Consider the following 20,389-nt stretch of genomic DNA (forward strand, 5'->3'; position numbering starts at 1 on the left):
AGGAACCTGGAATGTTAGGTCCATGAATCAAGGCAAATGGAAAGTGGTCAAACAGGAGATGGAAAGAGTGAACATTGACATTCTAGGAATCAGCGAATGAAAATGGACTGGAATGGGTGAATTTAACTCAGATGACCATTATATCTACTACTGTGGGCAGGAATCCCTCAGAAGAAATGGAGTAGCCATCATGGTCAACAATAGAGTCCAAAATGCAGTACTTGTATGCAATCTCAAAAACGACAGAATGATCTCTGTTCATTTCCAAGGCAAACCATTCAATATCACAGTGATCCAAGCCTATGCCCCAACCAGTAATGCTGAAGAAGCTGAAGTTGAACAGTTCTATGAAGATCTACAAGACCTTTTAGAACTAATACCCAAAAAAGATGTCCTTTTCATTATAGGGGACTGGAATGCAAAAGTAGGAAGTCAAGAAACACCTGGAGTAACAGGCAAATTTGGCCTTGGAGTACAGAATGAAGTAGGGCAAAGGCTAATAAAGTCTTGCCAAGAGAACGCACTGGTCATAGTAAATACCCTCTTCCAACAACACAAGAGAAGACTCTACACATGGACATCCCCAGATGGTCAACACCGAAATCAGATTGATTATATTCTGTGCTGCCAAAGATGGAGAAGCTCTATACAGTCAGCAAAAACAAGACTGGGAGCTGACTGTGGCTCAGATCATGAACTCCTTATTGCCAGATTCAGACTTAAATTGAAGAAAGTGGGGAAAACCACTAGACCATTCAGGTATGACCTAAATCAAATCCCTTATGATTATACAGTGGAGGTGACAAATAGATTTAAGGGAATAGATCTGATAGACAGAGAACCCAATGAACTATGGACGGAGGTCCGTGACATTGTATAGGAGACAGGGATCAAGACCATCCCCAAGAAAAAGAAATTCAAAAAAGCAAAATGGCTGTCTGGGGAGACCTTGCAAATAGCTGTGAAAAGAAGAGAAGCGAAAAGCAAAGGAGAAAAGGAAAGATATAAGCATCTGAATGCAGAGTTCCAAAGAATAGCAAGAAGAGATAAGAAAGCCTTCCTCAGCGATCAATGCAAAGAAATAGAGGAAAACAACAGAATGGGAAAGACTAGAGATCTCTTCAAGAAAATTAGAGATACCAAGGGAACGTTTCATGCAAAGATGGGCTCGATAAAGGACAGAAATGGTATGGACCTAACAGAAGCAGAAGATATTAAGAAGAGATGGCAAGAATACACAGAAGAACTATACAAAAAAGATCTTCACGACCAAAATAATCACGATGGTGTGATCACTCACCTAGAGCCAGACATCCTGGAATGTAAAGTCAAGTGGGCCTTAGGAAGCATCACTACAAACAAAGCTAGTGGAGGTGATGGAATTCCAGTTGAGCTATTTCAAATCCTGAAAGATGATGCTGTGAAAGTGCTGCACTCAATATGCCAGCAAATCTGGAAAACTCAGCAATAGCCACAGGACTGGAAAAGGTCAGTTTTCATTCCAATCCCAAGGAAAGGCAATGCCAAAGAATGCTCAAACTACTGCACAGTTGCACTCATCCCACACTCTAGTAAAGTAATGCTCAAAATTCTCCAAGCCAGGCTTCAGCAATATGTGAACCATGAACTTCCTGATGTTCAAGCTGGTTTTAGAAAAGGCAGAGGAACCAGAGATCAAATTGCCAACATTTGCTGGATCATGGAAAAAGCAAGAGAGTTCCAGAAAAACATCTATTTCTGCTTTATTGACTATGCCAAAACCTTTGACTGTGTGGATCACAATCAACTGTGGGAAATTCTGCAAGAGATGGGAATACCAGACCACCTGATCTGCCTCTTGAGAAATTTGTATGCAGGTCAGGAAGCAAGAGTTAGAACTGGACATGGAACAACAGACTGGTTCCAAATAGGAAAAGGAGTACATCAAGGATGTATATTGTCACCCTGCTTATTTAACTTATATGCAGAGTACCTCATGAGAGTCTCTGGGCTGGAGGAAGCACAAGCTGGAATCAAGATTGCCGGGAGAAATATCAGTAACCTCAGATATGCAGATGACACCACCCTTATGGCAGAAAGTGAAGAGGAACTAAGAAGCCTCTTGATGAAAGTGAAAGAGGAGAGTGAAAAAGTTGGCTTAAAGCTCAACATTCAGAAAATGAAGATCATGGCACCTGGTCCCATCACTTCATGGCAAATAGATGGGGAAACAGTGGAAACAGTGTCAGACCTTATTTTTTTGGGCTCCCAAATCAGTGCAGATAGTGATTGCAGCCATGAAATTAAAAGACACTTACTCCTTGGAAGGAAAGTTATGACCAACCTAGATAGCATATTAAAAACCAGAGACAGGTCGTCGCGGTGGCACCGGTGAGAGCAGGGCGCGGGGCTTAGAGTGCGGCCAGCAGGCGGACGGGAGGCGGCGGTCTCGCACCTGCAGTGGCGGAGGACGCAGGTGTTGTCGGTTGGGTGCGAGTCCGGTGAGCAAAATTTAAAAAAAAAAAAAAAAAAAAAAAACAACCAGAGACATTACTTTGCCAACAAAAGTTCGTCTAGTCAAGGCTATGGTTTTTCCTGTGGTCATGTATGGATGTGAGAGTGGGACTGTGAAGAAAGCTGAGCACCGAAGAATTGATGCTTTTGAACTGTGGTGTTGGAGAAGACTCTTGAGAGTCCCTTGGGCTGCAAGGAGATCCAACCAGTCCATCCTAAAGGAGACCAGTCCTGAGTGTTCATTGGAAGGACTGATGCTGAGGCTGAAACTCCAATAGTTTGGCCACCTCATGCGAAGAGCTGACTCATTGGAAAAGACCCTGATGCTGGGAGAGATTGGGGGCAAGAGGAGAAGGGGACGATAGAGGATGATGGCTGGATGGCATCACCGACTAGATGGACATGAGTCTGGGTGAACTCCGGGAGTTGGTGATGGACAGGGAGGCCTGGAATGCTGTAATTCATGGGGTCGCAAAGAGTCAGACACAACTGAGGGACTGAACTGAACTGAACTGTTGAACTTATCCATAGGGTTTTAAATTTCAATTGCTGTATCTAATCCTTTCTAGATGATCATTTTGTTTCTTTTCTAAACCTGGTAGCTTAATTTTTTTGGATTTCTTTTCTTTGTTTGTGGTTATAATTTATCAGAGATGGGATTTCCTCCCTCTTCCCCACTCCCTTCAATGCCAACACTGCTTCCTCTGAAGTACCCTGAGTGGCATTTATTTCTCATTCACTCTTACTTGATTCTGTAGCCTATCAGGTTCTAACTCTATGGGATCTTCCTAAGGCAGTATGAGAGAAAGACCAGAAAGGACTTAAATCTGCTCCCCTATCTGTCTCCACACTGCTAGCCTACCACCGTCTCCCTCGAGTCAAAACCCTTCTCTGTACAGACACAAAAAGACCCTTCTCTGCAGGCTCTGGGTTTTCTTCCCAAGGTTGACTATGTTAGTGCCCCAGATCTGGGCCTCCCTCTCTGTTATGGTTTCCCCGGAGTTGACCTTGGAGAGGGAGCCAGCTGCTTCTATCTTGCAATATGCCAGTATCTTTGTACAGAAGGTATATCAACTATTGGATGTTCTTTAATGTCATGTCTGGTATATGGGGTTGTCAAGGATATTTGAGGGGTGTTTCTGACTCATCCACAAAGAGGCAGATTTCTTTTTGATATATTTAAAACTTTTTATTGTTTTACATTTTCTTTTCATTTAGTGCTCTGGCTGATGCTGCCATGGGGAAGAAAGTCCTCCATGTTCCCTACAGAGACTCTGTACTGACCAAACTGCTCCAGTCAGCTCTGGGTGGGAACAGCAGAACTACTCTGGTAAAGTGGCTTTCCTACCACATCTTAGACTATTTAGACTCATGCAGCTGTCATGATTGCTGTTGCTATTATTATTAAAGTTATTCTTCACAAGAATCTTGTCAGTTCTTGACAAGATTCTCAGTTTCAGCACACTTACTGTGGAGCTTCATTTCCTTCCTTCAAGTGAAGATAATGATCTCGCCTTGAAACTGTGGTTGTGATGATTAAATGAAATATAATGAACAAGCTTTAAAAATTGCAAAGCTGGACAAAGATAAATGATTATTCATCAGGCCCTTATGCTCTAAATCATGGCCTCCAGATCCATAGATTAGGAGCTACCCCGTGGGCAGTCACACTCCCTCCTGTTCACTCTCAGTGATCCTGCTCACCTCCAGCTCATCAAAAATTTTATTTTCTCATTTGAATTCTTATTCAATTCAGAACAGTTAAGCTGAAGTCAATACCAGATTTGTAACCATTTAGGTGGGTACTCAGTAATGATTTATTTATTAGTCTCTGTAGTGCCACCATTCAACTGTCATTTAAATTCCTGAGGAAATCTGTTGCGGACTCAGTGCTGAGGGTTGCATAGTACAGAGGTTAGCAGCACAGTTGTTCAAGTCAGGGCAGGTTCAGGTCCCAGCTCTGCCAGTTATGGGTGACCTTGGCACATTATTCTTACCTAAGCCTCAGTTTTCTGAATTGTAAAATTTAAACAAACCACAAGTTCCAAGATATTCCATGAATGTTAGCTGTGTAAAATCAATAATAACTATCTGCTGTGTGTTTAGTCGCTCAGTTATGTCTGACTCTCTGTGACCCCATGCACTGTAGCCCACCAGGCTCCTCTGTCCATGGGGATTCTCTAGGCAAGAATACTGGAGTGGATTGTCATGCCCTGCTCTAGGGGATCTTCCCAACCCAAGGATCAAACCCAGGTCTCGTACATTGCAGAGGCATTCTTTACCATCTAAGCTACCAGGGAAGCCCAAGAATACTGGAGTGGGTAGCCTATCCCTTCTCCAGGGGATCTTCCTGACCCAGGAATCAAACTGGGATCTCTGGCATTGCAGGTGGATTCTTTACCAGCTGAACTACCAGTGAAGCCCAACAATAGCTATATATCCTATATAAAAAAACAAAATCTGAAAAGGATATTTGTTTACAGATAGCAGCAATAAGTCCAGCTGACATCTGCTATGAGGAAACTTTATCAACACTAAGATATGCTGAAAGGTACGATTATGAATACTTATTATCTATAGTGGTTCTAAGTTCTAAATCTGGCAAATTCTTCTAGTACCCTTAAACTTGATGAGCTGGTGTCTTGGGAATGGGTCCAGAAAAAGGAAGAACAAAATGATCTGTGAGAGAAGAGAGAGAGAAATAAAATAAATAAGAGGAGACAGAAATAGGGGCTCAGGGCCCTCCTAGCCTGTCATTCAGTCACTGCAGTCCTGGATCGGGGAGGAGCCACAGGCTCAAATTCATGGGAGGATGCATTGAACCCACCCCTGAAGTGCTCAGTTCTCTGTCTCCCTGCATTTTTCTGTCAAATAACATGGCCATTCACAGATTCTCCTTTTGTCCTATGGGTCACAGGTAGAGAATAGTGGCAGGCAGGGAATTTTTGTGCTAATGATAAAGATGAGCGTGTAAGAGGCTCCCAAAGTTGGGAACCAGCCCTGGGCCCTGCCCCTTTCCCTCTGTTGTGTCTTATATCTCCAGGCCCCACACAGCAGGGCAGAGGTGGCTCCTCCCAGGGAGAGGCTGTCCACACACGTTCCTGCCTTCCCACTTGGCCCAGGAAGCAAGCCCACTTCTGGCAGTTTAGTCCTGGCAGGAGGCTATGGCCGAGCCGAGTTTCTGCTTTTCAAGGCAGGCAGAAGCCTGCTTCCCCTGGCCCTTTTGGGAAAGTGAGGGTCTGGGGAGACAGAGGCTCTAACCAGGGGTTGGAACCCCATGGTGTCTCCACCCCTCCATCCCATTCAGCATGGCTGACATGGAGAATCCCCCTCTGCAGCTTTCCCGTCAGCTTCATTCAGGAGCTTGGAATTCTCGGCCAGTGTTCCAGGTGACTGGAGCTGGCATGTGAAATGAACCTGGTTCCTATTCTAATATGTCACTTGTCAGGTCTATGGGCCAGTGTGTCAGACAGAATCTGGCCCTACTCCCTCCGAGACCTGAGCCTCCCTGCCCTTGGTGAGCTCACATGCTGAAGGAGGTGATACCTCCCTCTCTGGGCTGAGTGAAGACTGTGTGAGACGGTTCAAGAACCGTTCCTGGCTAAGTTCTGCCTGGCATGGGGCTGAAGCTCAAAATAACAGTTGTTATGATGTCTCCAAGTAGTTCTCTTGGTTTTTCCTTGGCCTCTTCTCTAGGGAAAGGCCTTTGCATTTTAGGGACAAACCCTTGCATTCTCATTCCTCACTGCCAGGCCTCAGTATCATTTTGCTTCATTTGTTTTTCTCTGTTTTCTTCCAACATCTGTGCTACAAACTCAGAACTTAAGGTTGAATTTTGCCTTTAGTATTATGTGCTGTGCTGTGCTTAGTCGCTCAGTAGTGTCTGACTCTTTGCAACCCCATGGACTGTAGCCCTCCAGGCTCCTCTGTCCATAGGATTCTCCACGCAAGAATTCTGGAGTGGGTTGCTATGCCCGCCTCAGGGGATCTTCCCAACCCAGGGATCGAACCTAGGACTCCTGCACTGCAGGCAGCTTCTTTACAATCTGAGCAACCAGGGAAGCCCTTAGTATTATGTAGAATGTTCATTTCCTTCCCACTTGTCAATTCTAAACTGTTGCTAGCACTTTTTACATGAGAGACTATGTGATGCTGAGGAAGGAGAAAATGATCCCCAGGGGTCCTGGGCTCCAGGCCTGGATCTGTCGTGGACTCTGTGACTGGGGGCAAGCCTTGCAAACCCTATTCCTTAGGGAAAGAAGTAAGGGTGCCAGATGTAGCAAATGAAAATATAGGATGCCCAGTTACATTTGAATTTCGGGTAAAGAACAAGTCATGTTTTAGCATAACTATGTCCCATGCAGCACTAGCCAGGAGTGAACGAGGACAGCGGTCCCCAGCCTTTTGGCACCAGGGACTAGTTTCATGCAAGACAGTTTTTCCAGGGACTGGGGGTCGAGAGGTGGGGGTGGGGAGCAGGGGTGGTTTGGGGATGAGTCAAGCACGTCACATTTATTGTGCACTTTATTTCTATTGTTATTATATCAGCTCCACCTCAGATCATCAGGTCTTGGATCCTGGAGGCTGGAGACCTTAACTAGGCCAAGTCCAAGCCCACTCCTGGCCTGGCACACTTGGCAGAGCCGTTGCTGGCAGCCTCCAGGGTTTGTGTTGTTACAGAAACAGTAGAGATTGAAGAGACTGTTTTCATTAACCAAGTCAGCCCAACGTGGGGAGTGTGTCTGGGGCCCAGAACACGTTGGGGGTGGTGGACTCCAGGCTTGGGCTGAGTCCACAAGAGGCTCGTGTGGACATGTGACACTTGTCATGTGACAAGGGGCTCATGTTTGAGCCCTGGATGTCACTGAGTCCCTTCTGGTCTTAGTGGTTTACTGGAAACTTACGCAGTGGAATCTCAAGTTACTAGGAAGTGAAAGGCTCCCATTTCGACCATTCGAGGCCAGTTTCTGGCCAGTCCTCTGGTAGTACTGCTCCAGCTGCGAAAGACCCAGGGCCTGAGTGTGTGTCCACCTTTGCACAGGGCTAAGAAGATCCGGAACAAAGCTGTTGTCAACACCTCCACCCTGATGAGGGAGTCCAGGGCAGAGAACGACAGACTGCTGCTCGGGTGTGGAAACTGCAGAATGACAGGTAAACTGAGTCAGGAGTCAGCGCAGGTCCAAGGCAGCAGTCAGGAGGCTAGATGCAGGAGGGAGGGAGAGAGGGGAGTGGCCAAGCCCTGTTGCAGGGTCGGGGCTGCGGGGAGATAGGGGAGTGGGTGGTGTTGCGCTGGAAGGGCAGGGGCCAGGAGCCATTGTGTTTAGTCTGAGGGGAGCCCTAGGGCAGGCCAGGACATCCCTGGACCTTTCTTTGTCCAGGACATTTTGGCCTGAATGTAATTCTCATGCGATTGTATGAAATACTGGCCCTGGCCTCTTGAAATGGTCATTTTAGTCTCATTTTTTAATTGCCATTTTTATTTTGAGGCTGTTCTTTCCCCTGGGACTACTTTCTCCTTAACCAGATTTAAACAGTGGCCATACGGCATTTGTTCTGCTGATGGCCTCCTGTAGTTAAGTGATGTTTGGGGGCCCAAGAAGCACTAGCCCCTGAATCCTCTACTAAGACTCTGCTCAGTGCTGGCTGCACGTTAGAGTCACCTGGTGACTGGGCACCACTCGGACCAATTACCCATCCCCAGGGCAGCAACTTGCCTTAGGATGGCTCCACTGGGCAGTTATTGAGAACCATTGCTTTGAGTGAAGGCCTTAGTTTTCCGTGTGGCAGCTTGAGTTGTGTGTAATTTTATGTGCATTAACAATTTAGAATAGGATTTGTGAAAAGGGCAAAATATAAAACTGTTCAAGTAGAATTGGTAAAGGCGTTCAGTATCAAAAGAGCCAGACTGGACGGTCGGGAAGCCCTGTGCTCAGTGCTCTTAGCGGAGCGTGATGCATTGTCCTGCCCTCGGTACCTGTTCCCCCTCCCCAAGTTGGGCTCCCTCAAGCCACATGGGCTCTCTCTCTGGTGTTAGCGGCTCTTCCGACCCTAACACACGCAAACTTCATGGATGTTCCCCTTGAGGGCAGGTTGTTGCTACCTGGCATACCTCTGGGTTCCCACGTCCTTACTCAATAAGGCTTCAGCCTCAACTAGGAACTCCCTAAATTAGAGTCTGTGCCCATGTCTGGTCCAGGGTGACACTGATGGGTCACAAATCTCTACACCTGGACAAGCCAGATGTTGACCTAAATGTTGCATCTGATTCCCATTGTTCATAAGCATAGGCACAGAACTCATGAAAAACAAGGGAAGATAAATCTTTGATTCTTCCTAAATCCCCTGACTTGACAGGAATGCCCTGAAACTGTCTTGCATGCTCACACAATTGAAAAACATAATGTTGAGCTTCCTGTTCTGATAAAGGACCTCTTTGCTCTGGTTTCCTATGAATTAAGGGGTGAACTTAGTCTTATTTTAGTTTTTTAAAAAGATTTTTTATTGAAGTGTAGTTAATTTATAATGTTGTGTTAGTTTCAAGTGTATAGCAAAGGGATTCAGTTGTATATAGATAGATGAGTACATACATAAAAATATACATAATTATTTTTCAGATTCCTTTCCATTATAGGTTATTATAAGATAGTGAGTATAGTTCCTTGTGTTATATAATATGCCCTTGTTGCTTATCTATTTTATATATAGTAATGTGTATCTATTAATCCCAAACTCCTAGTTTATCTCCCACCTCCATCCCCAGCTATCCCTTTTGATGATTATGTTTTTTTTTAATTTATTTTAATTGAGGCTAATTACTTTACAATATTGTGGTGTTTTTTGCCATACATTCACATGAATCCACCATGGGTGTACATGTGTTCCCCATCCTGAACCCCCCTCCCACCTCCCTCCCCATCCCATCCCTCAGGGTCATCCCAGTGCACCAGCCCTGAGCACCCTGTCTCATGCATTGAACCTGGACTGGCGATCTATTTCACATATGATAATACACATTTCAATGCTATTCTCTCAAATCATCCCACCCTCACCTTCTCCCACAGAGTCCAAAAGTCTCTTTTTTACATCTGTGTCTCTTTTGCTGTCTCGCATATAGGGTCATCATTACCATCTTTCTAAATTCCATATATATGCATTAGTATACTGTATTGGTGTTTTTCTTTCTGACTTACTTCACTCTGTATAATAGGCTCCAGTTTCATCCACTTCGTTAGAACTGATTCAAATATATTCCTTTTTATAGCTGAGTAATACTCCATTGTGTATATGTACCACAGCTTTCTTATCCATTCATCTGCCGATGGACATCTAGGTTGCTTCCATGTCCTAGCTATTGCAAACAGTGCTGCGATGAACATTGGGGTACACGTGTCTCTTTCAATTCTGGTTTCCTTGGTGTGTATGCCCAGCAGTGGGATTGCTGGGTCATATGGCAGTTTTATTTCCAGTTTTTTAAGGAATCTCCACACTGTTCTCCATAGTGGCTGTACTAGTTTGCATTCCCACCAACAGTGTAAGAGGGTTGCTTTTTCTCCTCACCCTCTCCAGCATTTATTGTTTGTAGATTTTTTGATAGCAGCCATTCTGACTGGTGTGAGATGGTACCTCATTGTGGTTTTTATTTGCATTTCTCTGATAATGAGTGATGTTGAGCATCTTTTCATGTGTTTGTCAGCCATCTATATGTCTTCTTTGGAGAAATGTCTATTTAGTTCTTTGGCCCATTTTTTGATTGGGTTGTTTATTTTTCTGAAATTGACCTGCAGGAGTTGCTTGAATATTTTTGAGATTAATTCTTTGTTAGTTGCTTCATTTACTATTATTTTCTCCCATTCTGAAGGCTGTCTTTTCACCTTGCTTATAGTTTCCTTAATTGTGCAAAAGCTTTTAAGTTTAATTAGGTCCCATTTATTTATTTTTGCTTTTATTTCCATTACTCTGGGAGGTGGGTCATAGAGGATGCTGCTATGATTTACATCAGGGAGTGTTTTGCTTATGTTTTCCTCTAGGAGTTTTATAGTTTCTGGTCTTACATTTAGATTTTTAATCCATTTTGAGTTTATTTTTGTGTATGGTTAGAAAGTGTTCTAGTTTCATTCTTTTACAAGTGATTGACCAGTTTTCCCTGCACCACTTGTTAAAGAGATTGTCTTTTCTCCATTGTATATTCCTGCCTCCTTTGTCAAATAGAAGGTGTCCGTAGGTCCGTGGATTTATCTCTGGGCTTTCTATTTTGTTCCATTGATCTATATTTTTGTCTTTGTGCCAGTAACATATTGTCTTGATGACTGTAGCTTTGTAGTATAGCCTGAAGTCAGGCAAGTTGATTCCTCCAGTTCATTCTTCTTTCTCAATATTGCTTTGGCTATTTGAGGTTTTTTGTATTTCCATACAAATTGTGAAATTATTTGTTCTAGTTCTCTGAAAAATACTGTTGGTAGCTTGAATCTATAGATTGCTTTGGGTAGTATACTCATTTTCACTATATTGATTCTTCCAGTCCATGAACATGGTATATTTCTCCATCTATTTGTGTCACCTTTGATTTCTTTCATCAGTATTTTATAGGTCTTTTGTTTCTTTAGGTAACTTTATTCCTAAGTATTTTATTCTTTTTGTTGCAATTGTGAATGGAATTGTTTCCTTAATTTCTCTTTCTGTTTTCTCATTGTTAGTGTGTAGGAATGTAAGGGATTTCTGTATGTTAATTTTATATCCTGCAACTTTACTATATTCATTGATTAGCTCCAGTAATTTTCTGGTGGAGTCTTTAGGGTTTTCTATGTAGAGGATCATGTCATCTGCAAACAGTGAGAGTTTTACTTCTTCTTTCCCAATCTGGATTCCTTTTATTTCTTTTTCTTCTCTGATTGCTATGGCTAAAACTTCCAAAATTATGTTGAATAGTAGTGGTGAGAGTGGGCATCCTTTTCTTTTTTCTGACTTTAGGGGAAATGCTTTCAGTTTTTCACCATTGAGGATAATGTTTGCTGTGGGTTTATCATATATGGCTTTTATTATGTTGAGGTATGTTCCTTCTATGCCTGCTTTCTGGAGGATTTTTGTCATAAATGGATGTTGAATTTTGTCAAAGGCTTTCTCTGAATCTATTGAGATAATCATATGTTTTTTATCTTTCAATTTGTTAATGTGGTATACCACATTGATTGATTTGTGAATATTGAAGAATCCTTGCATCCCTGGGATAAAGCCCACTTGGTCATGATGGATGATCTTTTTAATATGTTGTTGGAATATATTCTATTATATAACAGAATAATATATTCTTTTTAATATGTTGTTGGAATATATTCTGTTATATAACAGAATAATATGTTCTGTCATAAAAATACCAACAGTATTTTTCATAGAACTAGAACAAATAATTTCACAATTTTTATGGAAATACAAAAAAACCTTGAATAGCCAAAGCAATCTGTTGGAATATGTTCTGTTTGCTAGAATTTTGTTAAGGATTTTTGCATCTATGTTCATCAGTGATATTGGCCTATAATTTTCTTTTTCTGTGGCATCTTTGTCTGGTTTTGGTATTAGGGTGATGGTGACTCTGTGGGAGAAGGCGAGGGTGGGATGATTTGAGAGAATAGCATTGAAACATGTGTGAAACAGATTGCCAGTCCAGGTTCGATTCATGAGACAGGATGCTCAGGGCTGGTGCAATGGGATGACCCAGAGGGATGGGATGGGGAGGAAGATGGGAGGAAGGTTCAGGATGGGGTTTAAATAAATTAGATTAAGGGAAAAAAAATAGAATGAGTTTGGAAGTTTACCTTCCTCTGCAATTTTCTGGAAGAATGACTATAAATTTGTTTTCTAATTCTGTGAGTCTGTTTTGTAAATAAGTTCAATTGTATCATTTTTTAAAGATTCCACATATAAGTGATACTATTTGATATTAATATTTGTCTTTATGGTAATCTCTAGGTCCATGTATGTTGCTGCAAATGATGTTATTTTTTATGGCTGAGTAATATTCCCTTGTATATATGTACCACATCTTCTTTGTCCATTCCTCTGTTGATGGACATTTAGATTGCTTCCATGTCATGACTATTGTGTCTAGTGCTGCTATGAAGATCCTAGTCTTTACAGTACTTTCCAGACTCAGTTAGTGCAGTTCCATTTCCCACTCCTGCTGAGAGTCCCTTGTTTTGACTCAGAACAGAATGGCAACATTCTGTGCCTCACCTTTGACACTGCAAACCTTAAAGCTGTCCTTCAGTTGCTTAAAATACCTCCCTCCTTCCAGAGCTGCCAGCCTGTTTACTTGGGCCTCCCAGTGACCAGATGAGCTGGGCGAACCAACTGGAGAAGGCCCGGTGGGAATGGCAGCAGCAATATGTGGCCATCGCCCAGGTGAGCTCACCACCTCCACCTGCTGAGGCCGACTGCCTGGGAGGGGATGGGGCAGCCTTGCATCTTAACCAGACACTCAGTGATGCCTGGGCTGCTGACAGGTGGATAATTGGGTAATTGGATAGTATACCTATTATGTGTAATGTGTGATTGTGACAAATTGTGATATGTGACATATGACTTTAAATTATTGGCAGAGTTGGGGATAGAATGGCAGGGCATGAAAAGGAAGGAAGCAGAGAGGCCTTGGTGCCTCTGATGCATGAGGCTGAGGATAGAATTCAAAGCTGTTGAAAATTAGAGGGATGGTATGGGGAGGGAGGAGGGAGGAGGGTTCAGGATGGGGAACACATGTATACCTGTGGCAGATTCATTTTGATATTTGGCAAAACTAATACAATTATGTAAAGTTTAAAAATAAAAAAAAGAAAATAATTCAAATTAAAAATGATATCTAGTCCTAAAAAAAAAAAAAAAGAAAGAAAATTAGAATTTGGGGAGAATTTGAGGAATGTGATTGTCTTCTGGGGACTGTGTTGTGATCCTGAACCATGGATCTGGCATTCACTGCCAGCTCCGGATCATAAATGGGCTGTGATGTGAACTTTGTTCCTGGGCCAGGGAGATGCCTTCTCTGCCTTCTGTCAACACAACCCCTCCCATAACCTTACTCCCCAAAGCTATGGGGCTTTGGACAAGCTCCAGAGTCATGGGCCGGCCCTGGAGGACTTTAGCAGTGGTGGGAGGGATCCAGTCCATATTCCAGAAGGTTCCTGGAGCCAGAATAGATGGGAGCCTCAAGTGTTGGGAGTGGAGTGGGGGTGGAGGTCTGTGGCTGCAGGGGGTCAGGATGAGTTAGGGTCCAAGGACTTAGAGATGTGGGCATAATGTGGCTGCATATGTCAGAGAGAAATGCCAAGAAAATAACCTCCTGTGTAACCTGGGTTTGTGCCTCTTGGCTGCAAATGTCAAGAGGATCGATCCACAGTGAAGAACTTAGGACTCTTGTTTTGTGTAGATAGTTACAATCAGAAGGACTTTCATCCTCTTTATCAGAACTTCCAGATTCAAAGCTTTCCTTGTGCCCATATAGTTTATTCCAGTTCCGTTTGACTGTCAATCCTCTATAATCACAATACCAATCACTACCTGTATTAAAGAATGAAATGCATTTTCATAACCAAGAGAGGGCGATGTCACAGCCCCATTTTGCCATCAGCATCTTTTGGGTGATGAGGTCACTGGAGGACTGGGAGCAGTGGATAGGAAGGAACTTTGCCCTCTGTGCTGTGCTGCCCCGTCTGGTGAGGATACCCTCTCTGTTTCTCCTCCAGGAGCAGCAGATGATAAAAACCTTCCCCCACCTTCTCAACGTCAATGAAGACCCGCAGCTCACGGGGGTTCTCAAGCACTTCATTCAGGCTGGTACTTACTTACCCCTCTCAACTCGCACCGAGGGAAGGCAGAGGGAAGAGGGTCAAGAGGCACTTGCCTGCTGGCTTTGGTTCGTAAGGTCTCTGGCCGAATTGTCTGGGACCTTCTAATTTGCAGAGTGATGTTAACTGACCTGGCACTTCCTCAGCAGTTGATTTTGGTTCTGTTCATGCCTCTTGCCCCTGAGCATATTTCTTTTTCTTTTAAAAAATTTTTAATGGTAAAATACACATTACAGAAAACTCACCATGTTAACCATTTTTAAGTGTACAGTGCAGTGGCATTAAGTGCTTTTGCATTGTTGTGCAACCATTTTGTGTGTGTGTGCACACACATGTGTGCAAGCATTCAGTTGCTCAGTTGTGCCTGACATTTTGTGACCCCATAGACTGTGGCCCATTAGGCTCCTCTGTCCATGGGATTAGCCATGCAAGAATACTGGAGTGGGTTGCTGTTTCCTCCTCCAGGGGATCTTTCTGACCCAGGGATCAAACCCACGTATCCTGCATCTCCTGCACTGGCAAGCAGATTCTCTACCACTGAGCCACCTGGGAAGCCCTGGGCAACCATTACAGGCACCCATCTCCAGATTTTTTTTGTCTTCCCAAACTGAAACTCTGTCCCCATTATGCAATAACTCCCTGTTAGCCCCTCACCCAGTCCTTGGCAACCATCATTTTACTTCCTGTCTCTATGAATTTAACCATTCCAGGTACTTTTATAAATACAATATTTGTCCTTTTGTGTCTGGCTTACTTAGCATAATTTCTTCCAGCTTCATCCATATTGAAGCATGTATCAGGATTTTCTCCCTTTTTAAGACTGAACAATACATGATTTTATGTGTTTACCACATTTATTTATCCATTCATCCACTGGAAAATGGCACCAGTATTTGGTCACATCTGGCTTCCGCACTTTAGCCCTATGCACACTCAGGACAGGAGAGGCTTTTGCAGGACAGTAGTTGGGGCTGGAGATCAAGACTGACATATACTCACTACTATATATAAAATAGATAATTAATAAGAACCTACTGTACAGCACAGGGAACTCTACTCAATACTCTGTAATGACCTACATGGGAAAAGAACCTAAAAAAGAGTAGATGTAGATATATGTATAACTGATTCACTTTGCTGCACAGAAGAAACTGACACAATATTGTAAACCAACTATGCTCCAATAAAAATTAATTAAAATTAATTAAAGTAACAATAATAAATCCATTAAGATCAGATCAGATCAGATCAGTCATTCAGTTGTGTCTGACTCTTTGCGACCCCATGAATCGCAGCACGCCAGGCCTCCCTGTCCATCACCAACTCCCGGAGTTCACTCAGACTCACGTCCATTGAGTCGGTGATGCCATCCAGTCATCTCATCCTCTGTCGTCCCCTTCTCCTCTTGCCCCCAATCCCTCCCAGCATCAGAGTCTTTTCCAATGAGTCAACTCTTCGCATGAGGTGGCCAAAGTACTGGAGTTTCAGCTTTAGCATCATTCCTTCCAAAGAAATCCCAGGGCTGATCTCCTTCAGAATGGACTGGTTGGATCTCCTTGCAGTCCAAGGGACTCTCAAGAGTCTTCTCCAACACCACAGTTCAAAAGCATCCATTCTTTGGCACTCAGCTTTCTTCACAGTCCAGCTCTCACATCCATACATGACCACTGGAAAAACCATAGCCTTGACTAGACGAACCTTTGTTGGCAAGGTAATGTCTCTGCTTTTGAATATGCTATCTAGGTTGGTCATAACTTTCCTTCCAAGGAGTGTCTTTTAATTTCATGGCTGCAGTCACCATCTGCAGTGATTTTGGAGCCCCCCAAAATAAAGTCTGACACTGTTTCCATTGTTTCCCCATCTATTTCCCATGAAGTGATGGGACCAGATGCTATGATCTTCGTTTTCTGAATGTTGAGCTTTAAGCCAACTTTTTCACTCTCCACTTTCACTTTCATCAAGAGGCTTTTGAGTTCCTCTTCACTTTCTGCCATAAGGGTGGTGTCATCTGCATATCTGAGGTTCTTGATATTTCTCCCAGCAATCTTGATTCCAGCATGTGCTTCTTCCAGCCCAGAGACTCTCATGATGTACTCTGCATAGAAGTTAAATAAACAGGGTGACAATATATACCCTTGATGTACTCCTTTTCCTATTTGGAACCAGTCTGTTGTTCCATGTCCAGTTCTAACTCTTGCTTCCTGACCTGCATACAAATTTCTCAAGAGGCAGGTCAGGTGGTCTGGTATTCCCATCTCTTTCAAAATTTTCCACAGTTTATTGTGATCCACACAGTCAAAGGCTTTGGCATAGTCAATAAAGCAGAAATAGATGCCTTTCTGGAACTCTCTTGCTTTTTCCATGATCCAGCAAATGTTGGCAATTTGATCTCTGGTTCCTCTGCCTTTTCTAAAACCAGCTTGAACATCAGGAATTTCACAGTTCACATATAGCTGAAGCCTGGCTTGGGAAATTTTGAGCATTCCTTTACTAGCATGTGAGATGAGTGCAATTGTGTGGTAGTTGGAGCATTCTTTGGCATTGCCTTTCTTTGGGATTGGAATGAAAACTGACCTTTTCCAGTCCTGTGGCCACTGCTGAGTTTTCCAAATTTGCTGGCATATTGAGTGCAGCACTTTCACAGCATCATCTTTCAGGATTTGGAAGAGCTCAACTGGAATTCTATCACCTCCACTAGCTTTGTTTGTAGTGATGCTTTCTAAGGCCCACTTGACTTCACATTCCAGGATGTCTAGCTCTAGGTGAGTGATCACACCATCGTGGTTATCTGGTTGGTGAAGATCTTTTTTGTACAGTTCTTCTGTGTATTCTTGCCACCTCTTCTTAATATCTTCTGCTTCTGTTAGTTCCATACCATTTCTGTCCTTTATCGAGCCCATGTTTGCATGAAATGTTCCCTTGATATCTCTTATTTTCTTGAAGAGATCTCTAGTCTTTCCCATTAATGGCACATTCTTAAATAAAAAATATTTTCCTAAGCAAACAAACAGAAAGTTAGGAATATCACAAAAAAGGCAGAAATTAAAGCAATTATCCCCCGGGCAAGGTGATGTCCATGTACCATCATGATTGAAAATCACAGTGAGAAAATCCCTTCAAGTGATCCAACTGGAGAGGAAATGGCACTTCCCAAACATCAGATATGTTACTAAGATCAAATCCAGGAAATTTGGGGGGAAAAAAAGGTTATTTTAATTCTTTTCTTTCTTTTTTTTTTTTTTGTGAACTTCATCTACATAGTTACATGTGGTTGTGATTCATCAGTTCCACTCAGTTCCAGACATTCACCCAGCAGATTGTACTGTCACCTCCCTTCTATTTTTTTTTTTCTTCTTCCAGGGGATCGAACCTAGGTCTCCTGCATTGCAGGCAGAGGCTTTACCACCTGAGTCAACAGGGAAGCCCACTTTTATTTATGGCTTTATAGTTAAACAAGTCTGCTTCATTCCATGGCATTCTGGGTAGCTTTCTTGAGTGATCATTAACTTACAGTGGTCTCCCAAATTTCCCCAGGTTTCCCCTTTCTACCTATAATCCCCTACTGGGACTTTTATAACTACCTGTATAACTATTCTATTCTATCTCCATTACTTGGGCAAGCCTCGAACTCCTTATGCCTCTGTTTTCTCATGTATGAAATGGGTATAATAATAGTGCATATATCATATGTTATTTATACTATTTATATTCCTTAATCCCACAAAGTACTTCTCCCCTCTACTGTCTCACCTCTCCCCCTGTCAGAGAGAGAGAGAAAAATTCTCACCACGGTCTTCTTTTTTTTTTTTGAAAATATGTACCATGAGGTACTTTAGTTATTTTCAGTATTCATCCCACTTGCATAATATCTAAGACAGAACTATGTCATACCATATTCTTTTTTTTTTTTTTCTGAAAAATTTCACAATATAATGTTGATAGTTTACCATGAAGAAATTAAGAAAAGAGAATAGTTTCTAATGTTTATCCATGTATTGACTGTTCGTAGTGCTCTTTACTCCTTCCTGTATTTCCCAGTTTTGTTTTGATATTATCATCATTCATAAAGGACTTTATCATTTTTTATGATAAAGAATTTATAATTCTTTTCAGGTTCGTGTGATGCTGGTAAAGCAGCTTCAAATGCCATTACTCTTCAAGGTTTGGGGTAAGTGAACAGACTCAGTACCTTTGTCCAGCATTACAGAATTGAGACCACTGCATCCAGAGGATACTCTCAAAATTCATCTAGTCATTGTCAGGGCAGGCCACAAGCCCTGCCAGACAGCCAAAGATGAGAACTGACCAGATGTATCTTGGGACCCACTCTAATACTTATTATGGAAGGTCACATGGGAGGGTTTTCTTCTCTCACCGAAATCCCTCTTGCTGGGCTCAGTTTGTTTTCTTGGATCTGGTCTGGGGAGAAAGGGACTTATTCTCACAAATGGACCTGAGCAGAGGGGGGCAGGAAATAAAGAGAGTTAAGAGGACAGGCCCCATATGGTGGCGCGGGCCTTTCGTGGTCTCACCACCAAGAGCAAAGGCATCTCTGTGCTCGGAGCCCTTGCCAACTGGACTAACACGAAGCCCAGACTTGGAGCTGATCCCTCCCCGAGGGACCCAAGGCAGGTTTGTAAACTCAGAGTAGGGGGGTGAACTTCTGTGGCCTCTCTCCCAGGGAGGCTGCTGCTCCAGGGTTCCTCCCTGATTCCAGCCCCACTGTGTCATGACTGCCCACGGATTTCCAGCCAATAGACTCGGGGCATTACTCACCAGTCCCCCATGACAGACCTCAGCCCTCCACAGTCCACCCCAGCCCTTGTGTGTGGGTGTGTGTGTGAGTTGGCAGCAGAGGGTGGGTGGGTGGTGAGAGGGACCTGTAGGGAGGGGCACTAACTCACCCTGACCAATGGCCTCTAGCCCCTTTCCCCCAATTCTTCCTGGGGATCCCCTCATCCCTCTTTCCAGATCACTTCCTGTGGGGACCCTGGTCCACAAACCCACAGGTCTGGAATTGACTGAACTGCAGCTGAGCTGAGGTTAAAACCTTGCTCCTGAGGACCCCTGGGCCTGAGTGTGTCTCAGCTTCTCAAACATTCACAACATCCGAGGAGCCCAGGGACATTCTAGAACAGTAACGGGCACATAGGTGATATCTGTTGGGAGCCAAACTGATGCCTCTGATACAGGCCCCAAATCTTGTAACATCTCAGGTCTGGATTTGTGTAGATAAAGACGAAGAAACAGACCTAAACTTCTTGGTGATATGTAGGCTTGTTATTAAATCTCCTTCCCAGTAGTCTCCTCTGAAACACCATTCTTTCCATTTCTCTCCACTCCATCCCACCGACTTGTGAGTCCCTGCGGGCTCCAGCTTGACTCTGTGTCTCCTGGCCCCAGGAGGGTGGGGAGGAGTCAGGAGTGGGGTTGGTTCTACTAATAAGCAGTTGCTTTGTTGTCTCCCCTCTTGGTCAAGGCAGGGTCCCTTGCACCCGCCTCTCCACCTCCACCCACTGAACAACAGGAGCCCCACGGGCCTACCTAGCAGCTGTAGGCCTTGCCTAGTTGTGCAAATGACAAAGAACTACCTACACTGTTCACCAAAATTGTGATTTATTTGGTCACTTAGACACATTCTTGTCCTTTTAGAATTTCAGAGAAACATGCTTCCTTCACGAATTCGGGTGGTAAAGTGACGGTGACTCCATACGGCAAATGCAAGGTCATCGTTAATGGGGTGCCCATCACGACCAAGACGAAGCTGCAGCATTTGGTAAACTCCCCTGCGGAGCCACAGGATTTCCTAAGTCCAACCAGGAGAGCTGGAGTGAGGCCGGCAGGGCTGGGCGCTAAGCCCCTTCTGTCCCTCTGCCACCGTGTCCCAGTGATGACGAGGTCACAGCTGTGGAGTTGGGATATTAACTCCCTGAGTGTCTGGGGGAAGTCGTTTCACCTCCCTGGACCTTGCTTACAAAACAGAGAGGGGTGAACTAGGTGCTCGCCAAGATCCTTCCAGCTCTAACGCTGTATGATATTTTAGATTTTAACAACCTGCCATGGAG

General features: G+C 43.6%; 1 protein-coding gene across 1 annotated transcript in view; it reads left to right on the forward strand.

Annotated features, from left to right (window-relative positions):
• Positions 1-20,389, forward strand: part of LOC109570130 (kinesin-like protein KIF28P) — an 82,369-nt gene that overhangs the window by 35,180 nt on the left and 26,800 nt on the right. Inside the window, exons 7-13 of the mRNA XM_070768085.1 lie at positions 3,712-3,823; positions 4,977-5,044; positions 7,535-7,644; positions 12,782-12,888; positions 14,223-14,313; positions 18,438-18,492; positions 19,977-20,100. Coding sequence (XP_070624186.1) covers positions 3,712-3,823; positions 4,977-5,044; positions 7,535-7,644; positions 12,782-12,888; positions 14,223-14,313; positions 18,438-18,492; positions 19,977-20,100 — 667 coding nt within the window. The remainder of the gene's footprint in view (positions 1-3,711; positions 3,824-4,976; positions 5,045-7,534; positions 7,645-12,781; positions 12,889-14,222; positions 14,314-18,437; positions 18,493-19,976; positions 20,101-20,389) is intronic.

The sequence above is a fragment of the Bos indicus genome, chromosome 16 (genome assembly GCF_029378745.1).
Source record: "Bos indicus isolate NIAB-ARS_2022 breed Sahiwal x Tharparkar chromosome 16, NIAB-ARS_B.indTharparkar_mat_pri_1.0, whole genome shotgun sequence".
Classification (NCBI taxonomy): Eukaryota; Metazoa; Chordata; class Mammalia; order Artiodactyla; family Bovidae; genus Bos; species Bos indicus.